Here is a 7,466-nt window from a genome sequence, read left to right on the forward strand (position 1 = left end):
CACCCATCCACCCACCCATCCATCTGTTTTTGCATACATTTCACTTAGGGAGACAGTATAGCATAGGGATTAATGGGGCAAGTTTGCGAAACCTGGATGCCTAAATTAAAATCTTGGCTAAAACATTTAGAAACTGACCTTGGGATAGTTATTTAACCTCTCTGAACCCCAGTTTCCTTGCCTGTAAAATGGGGCTAAATACAGTACCTACCTTACAGGGTTGCCCTGAGGGTTAGCGTAAAGTTACAGAGTACTTGGCCACTAGTAAGGGTTCAGTATCGTTTGATTCTTATTTTACCGTATCTGAGCTCTAAGAAGAGATTTTCAAGCTACTGTGAGGTTTCAGAGTTCCTAAACAATGTTTAAATCTCTATAAACTATGGTGACATCCCTCAGTGGAGTGGATGGAAGTGAAGTTTTTATGGTTAAGGGAAGACTTGTCTCCTCAGCCGGGGAAAACCCTCACGTTTGTTGAGGTCTAATTTAGGCCAATCATTTTATTTATTAATTATCAAACTTTTCCTAAATCTTGGACTCCTGGGATAAAGCCAACCTGCATAGGCAGAATTTCTTTTAAAATTGTCCCTGAGAAATCCATTAAGTTTAAGATGAAATGTGGTCAAAAGTCCTTTGCTTTTAAAAGCATCTCCCAGGACAAGTGAATTAGTCCTGCGGCCGAACTTCCCCTTACAATAGCAGCTCCCGTGAAATGAAGACCTCTGAGGGAAGGCTCTCAGAGGTCTGATAGTGAGGTGACACGCTCCTCCCAGGGCAGCTGGACACCCCACCTCCGAACTAACCAACTGGCCCTTGTCACAGCAGGAGGGGCAAAAGCAAACAGAGACTGCCAGCCCTGTGGAAATACCTGGAAGCGTGGCTTTAATGCTGAACCGCTAGTATTCACATTTTCATTCTCCCCTCAACCTTCACCCCACTCTCTTTTCTCTATCCAAAGTGGCAGGGGAACCCCTAGGCCTCCACACGAGTCAATGTTGACTGAATTGAGTGGAAGCTGGTCAACATGGCTTTGGGCCACGCTAGCGTAGGTTGAGGTGCTGGTATGCCATACGCACGCCAACCGTCAAAAGAAGTCTTGTCTTTTGGCATAAAAAGCAGTTTATGTCCCTCTAGGCAGACATGCGAAAGGGTCAGATCTTGTCTTTCACCATCTATTTCTGCCGGCCTCTCAGAATTTATTTTCCTTCTAGCATATATTTACTGTTTTTGCCTTGTGGACTAGGGAGAGTTTCTTAATGAGAAAAGTCACCCATCAGGCAGTTGTGTTTGGAATCCCAGCCCACCTGCCCCCAACACACACATACACACACACACAGAGAGAGAGAGAGAGAGATAGAAAGAGAGAGAGATATGACCCTAACTTACTTAATTGGCCAATTTATACCATGAGCAATACCCCTAAATCTGTGTATATTATTTTGTGATGGCTGCTCAAAAAGTAGGCAATGATTAAAGCAAGAGAAACAGAGAGTGTGAATATTCAAAGCCAAAGTCATTTGGAATCTGCTTGTAAGTACTCATCTTCATCATTAAGAAATTGACCTGTTTCCACTGCAGTTGAGCCATAATTGCCAATAAAGTCTTAAGAAAATGTGAAGCACATGTCAGACTTTCCAGAATTTATCTATTCCAGGTCTGTCCACCAGCTTTGATTTGGAGGAAGGAATAACATACGAACAGATGCAGGTGGGGTTTTTGCAGTGCCTCTGAACAATTTTATTTTGTTGCTTTTAGTTCGATACTGACCTAATTTTTTTTTTTTCTTCAAATTTAGACTGTGATTGAAGAAGTCCTAGAGGAAAGTGGCTATTACAATTTTACTTCTAACAGGTGAGACCAGAGTTTGCTTTCAGATGTGAAAGATGATTTGAGATAATCGGGTATTAGATTTGATTTCTCTATCCTTGATTCCAGGGTTGGTTGTTTTTTTTTTTTTTCCCCGTCTTTTATTTTAAACAATTTTTTAAAATATATGTGCTTAGACTAGATGCAACCGTGGGTAGGATATATGTCCCAGCTTTTGTGTGGACACAGCTGCTCTTTGTTGAAAGGATGATCACTCAGTAGTAATTTACTCTCTCAAAAAATAATGAACAAAATTAAATGAAAAATAATCTCCAGATTTTTTTTTTTTTAATTAAACATTTGTTTTATACTATTCTAGAAGAGCTGGAAACTCAGGTTTCCATCACTGAGATCTATCCATGATTTTTATGGACTGTTAGGGAGGAAAAAAAAGAAAGACGTGACCAGACAAAGGAACATTTCTGGTGAATTTGAAAATCTGTCTGTGGGAATGGAACTTTGCTATTATGTGTTGCCACTTGCTTACGCTAAGTGAGAAACCTCAGTTTCGGGGGGCTGTATGTTACCCTATAACACAACCATTATTGGTGTTCTAAAAATATACTCTGTTTTATCAGTTTCACCCAACTTTGGATTCTTGTAATTATTACTGAGGAAGTAATTCAGTAAAGGGTTTATTATCGAGCAAGTTAAAAGAAGCCCTGACGTTACAATGCTTAAGCGTGTGGTTGCTAAGGAAAGGTCGAACCCACCAACTGCTCTGCACGAGAAAAGACCTGGCTGTCTGCTCCTGTGAAGATTACAGTCTAGGAAACCCTATGGGGCAGTTCTTCTGTGTCCTGTAGGGTCACTATGAGTCAGAATAGACTCGATGGCACACAACGGCATCAAGCAAGTTATCACTAAAGGCAACTAAGGCTTGGCCCCACTCAGGAAATCTGAGAGAGAGCCAGTGTAGCACAGGAACCTCAGAGTTCTCCCACTCAAGGAGTGAGGGAGCTGCAGTGTTTATCCTCCAGTTTCCATCAGTCACTGTTTGAGGCCTACCCTCAGGAGGCGTTAATTTCTTGGGATTTCTGGCCTGGCAAGGGTGGACAAAGCAGGCTCTAGGGGCCAGAGAAAGTCCTCAGAGAAAGAAATGCAGGTGCCGGCAGTTCGATGTCAGGCCAGCATGCTTTGGAGTGGTGAGGGTGAGGGGATATGGGCACCAACAGTGTTTATTACACACAAATTGACTCTTCCAAGGATCCCACTCATAACTGAATCATCAAACTGATCTCAAGCATCCACGTACACAGGTCTCCTCCTATATGGCTCAGAGTTGTCTCAGGAAGCATACTCCTTTGGAGTATGTTAGCCTTGTTTACCCAAAGGAACTGCCTCTCTTTACAACTAGCAAAGCTATCCCATGACCAGCACGTGAATGATTCTGGAAGCCTTCCCCAAAGATAACTAGTAGCCATTGTAAAAGAAAAAGGTCTTAAGAACAGCCTGCTACAGTTATTATATGGAAATTAGGTTCTTTTCTGAGATTGGCTCAGTTGCTTAACAATTTTTCTTCTCCTGTTTCAATGGGTTGTTCTTATGAATCACACATAAGATTATTCTACTGCTTGCTCTTTTGTGTGATAATATATTTCCAAAATACTGTCTTTGTAAATTTAGTTCTGTTGTAATTTGTAACTGCAGAGAAATGATGAGTAATTCTCATTTTCCAAAGGTATATCATTAATAGAAATTGCTATCTCCACAATCACTCTCCTCCCAGCATCCCATCAGGGATTTTGAATTTTAATTTTCTGCTCAAGGGCTGCGTATATCCAGCCTTGCATGGATGGTGCGAATGTCTATGTTCTTGACTCTCAGCATCTTATTATTTCAAGTTCCCTTGGCTTGTAGTGGGAGCAGAGATCATTCTTGTCATTTTGTCGGCATTGCCTCAGAGACTCAGGTTCATGGGTGATGAATGTGTTCATATTTTTGCCAAAAATCAAGTAAATACCAACGGAGAACCAGATGTGCAAAAAACTTAGGAGAGCTATACAAGAGCTCTTCCCCCTGCCTTTTAAAAAAATAATTATTTCAGTCATTCTTTGTAATTTATGGTTGTCCTTTTTCAGTTCTACCATCATTAAATTCTTTGTAAATCAAATATTGCTTCTATTACCAAAGACATAATTCCTTTATTAAAAGACATTGTAAATGTTCTTATTATGATATACAGCTAACCCAATGCATAATAAAGAAAAGGTACAAAATTGTTCACAGTTATATTTGGAATTGTGACTAGATTATGAAGGCATGATTTAAATAGTCAAGTTTAAGCAACGTAAGTTGGATATGACATCAAATTTTCTTAAAATGCTCCAAATTAAAATGAATCACCCATTTAAAAATCCACATACCCATGATTTTAGCTTCTAATAGCAGTGGTAGTTATGTATCTTGGGAGAAAGACTCTTCACAGTTTACCACTAAAAATAACCCCTGACTTTGCCTAAAACCATTACTTGTTTACTGTTGTTCCAAGTTAATGCTCAAGAGATGAGTCAGGTCACACTTAGAGGCACCTAACAGTCCAAAAACTGGAAATACCTAACTACAAACACAAATCAGATCCGCTGTTACTGTCATGATTTTTCTGTAGTTAGAAGATTGAGATTGCTGGATGTCACAAGGCATGCAGGGGTAGTATTTAGAATCAAGTGTGTATTTCCTCAAATAGGTTCCATGGAAGGACCAATATTATCAGAGACGTTAATAGATGTTCCCTGAAAAAAAAAAAAATTTCATGACCGAATAGATTTGGGAAATGCTGAATGTACAATTTTTTCATTTTTGGAGGCTCCCAGCACACGTTAGCCTATTAAGGACTCAAATGTTCTATAGGAAAGAAATCTGTTGATCTTTGTTTCCTGCAAGGCTTTGCCATCTTTTCCATGGAACGCCAGTTGGGAAAAGCTGCCCTAGCTATATGGTTGGAAGTAAGAAACATTGTTTTAACTCCCACCAGGGTTAGATCTGCTGTTGTTTTCATTGTCACCATCATCATCATAATTGTCATTGACATCATCATTGCAAGACCTTGTATAATGATCTTGATTAAGCTCCATGCACCGAGAATTCCACACATAATTTCTGTATTTTGCAAGGTGGCAACCTAAGACTCTCAGTCCAAACCTTTACACACATCTACACAGCTTCCAGACAGCAGCTAAAGCAGTAATCCAGGATATGGCACATTTTCAGCTTAGAAAGTGTAAGGGAAGAACATAGAGAGATGCCATTTTCACATTGAAAGTCTTAGAATAACGCCATTATCTAGCAATTATCTCTCTTTGGGGAGGATTTCTGGAAGTGTTCAAATAATGGGGGAGACTACTTTGACAGTTGGTTAGGAAAAAGTCCCACACATAAAATGCTGCATTAGGAAAAGAAAATGGTGACAGAAACAGAAATAGCAGCAAAGACCCCTGACCAAAGTGGAGGATTGCTTATTTCTGGGTTCTGGGAAGAGGGGGTAGGGCTGGGTTGAGAGGAGGAAAGTAATGTAAAGAAAATGAAAGAAGACCAAACAGACCTGGCCAGCTTCATAACGGTTCCCGAAGCGGGCTCTATTCTTGATCATCTGCAAGGTTGATCGGGACTGCCATGAACCGTAATTGACTCGACAGCAACTGGTTTGGTTTGGTTTATGATTAGTAATCGTATTTATGTATATAAACATTTAGCTGCCTTACCAGAAGGATACAGCCTAGCATGCCTTAATTTTATTATTGCTGTTTGTGAGAGCAAAATGTTTGAGCTCTGAGTGAACAGATGATGAGTGTACCATCTTTTTGAATATACTTGGCATGCACATTAATGTTTTATTTCATAATGTTGAAATATATGTTGATAAGTAACAATGTACAAGATAAAAAGAAATCTCAACTGAATCAACTTGCATAGTTTTATTTACCCAACTGACTAACGTTATTGTTGTCGTATGCCGTTGAGTCAATTTCTACGCGTAATGACCCCATGTGATAGAGTAGAATTATCCCGTAGTGTTTCCCAGGCTGTCACCTTTTTTTTTTTTAAATTGTACTTTAGATGAAGTTTTACAAAACAAACTAGCTTCTTATTAAACAGTTAGTACACGTATTGTTTTATGACATTGGTTAACAACCTCACAACATGTCAACACTCTCCCTTCTTGACCTTGGGTTCCCCATTACCAGCTTTCCTGTCCCCTCCTGCCTTCTCGTCCTTGCCCCTGGGCTGATGTGCCCCTTTAGTCTCGTTTTGTTTTATGGGCCTGTCTACTCTGTGGCTGAAGGGTGAACCTCAGGAGTGACTTCATTACTGAGCTAAAAGTGTGTCTGGGGCCATACTCTCGGGGTTTCTCCAGTCTCTGTCAAGCCAGTAAGTCTGGTCTTTTTTTTGTGAGTTAGAGTTTTGTTCTACAGTTTTCTCCAGCTCTGTCCAGGACCCTCTATTGTGATCCCTGTCAGAGCAATCAGTGGTGGTAGCTGGGCACCATCTAGTTGTACTGGACTCATTCTGGTGGAGGCCGTGGTAGTTGTGATCCGTTAGTCCTTTGGATTAATCTTTCCCTTGTGTCTTTAGTTTTCTTCATTCTCCCTTGCTCCCGAAGGGGTGAGACCGGTGGAGTATCTTAGATGGCTGCCCACAGGCTTTTAAGACCCCAGACACTACTCACCAAAGTAGAATGTAGAACATTTTCTTTATAAACTATGTTATGCCAATTGAACTAGATGTTCCCCAAGACCGTGGTCCCCACACCAGGCTGTAATCTTTATGGGAGCAAATTGCCAGGTCTTTTCTCCCGCAGAGCTGCTGGTGGGTTCCAGTTGCCAGCCTTTCAGTTAGCAGCCAAGCACTTAACCATTATACCACCAGGGCTCCTTAACTGACTAATGACTGTATAAAATAGATCTTTTAATGTACACAGGCATTTAAATATGTAAGCTACTTTGAATGAGTATTTATTTTTCTATCATAAAGGGGTATCAGTTTCTATCGAGTTCATAATTTGAGAAAGACCGTGTTGTCACTGAAGTTGAGTAAAAGGCAGCTTTCTAAAAATGTCCCATTACGTTTAGAAGCATCTTTTTAATTCATCGTGATTTATTTACTTGCTCATATGCCTGAGCTACAGCGTTTGAAATTGAATGTGTGAACTAAAATATTTCGACCGTAGGGAACTTTTTCTGCTTCTGAATCCTCTAGGTATCACTCCTATCCATGGGGAACCAAGAACCACCCAGCCAAAAGATGAAGAATCTGCATTTGAATGGACTTGTTTTTTCCCAGTGAAGTTCAGCCTGTGGACTTCAGCCACTACGGCAGGATGCCCAAAGGGTCAGGCGCTGCTAGAAGGGTGTGGAAGAGGAAAGACCAGGATGGTGTGGTGCTTGCAGGACCCTTCTGGATTTCTGATGTGCTAGGCTCTGTGACAGCTGCAGTGCCTGGTGTCCACTCCCAGGACGTGTCATATGCACGATGACAGGGCTCTCGGTGTTCTCCTGGGAGAAAATGCTGCAGAATTCTTCTCTGGGAGGAAAACCCGCTCCTCACAGAACTTTCTTCCAAGTTAAAAAAAAACATATCTTATTTTCAAAAGAATATTTTATACT

General features: G+C 40.7%; 1 protein-coding gene across 1 annotated transcript in view; it reads left to right on the forward strand.

Annotated features, from left to right (window-relative positions):
* The window catches only part of NEK10 (NIMA related kinase 10), a 214,370-nt gene extending 207,165 nt beyond the window's left edge, over positions 1–7,205 (forward strand). The window contains 3 exon segments of the mRNA XM_004377369.2: positions 1,652–1,704; positions 1,793–1,848; positions 7,060–7,205. Coding sequence (XP_004377426.1) covers positions 1,652–1,704; positions 1,793–1,848; positions 7,060–7,108 — 158 coding nt within the window. The 3' untranslated portion in view covers positions 7,109–7,205.
* The last annotated feature ends 261 nt before the right edge of the window (positions 7,206–7,466 follow it).

Source organism: Trichechus manatus, unplaced genomic scaffold, assembly GCF_000243295.1.
Source record: "Trichechus manatus latirostris isolate Lorelei unplaced genomic scaffold, TriManLat1.0 scaffold00049, whole genome shotgun sequence".
Lineage (NCBI taxonomy): Eukaryota > Metazoa > Chordata > Mammalia > Sirenia > Trichechidae > Trichechus > Trichechus manatus.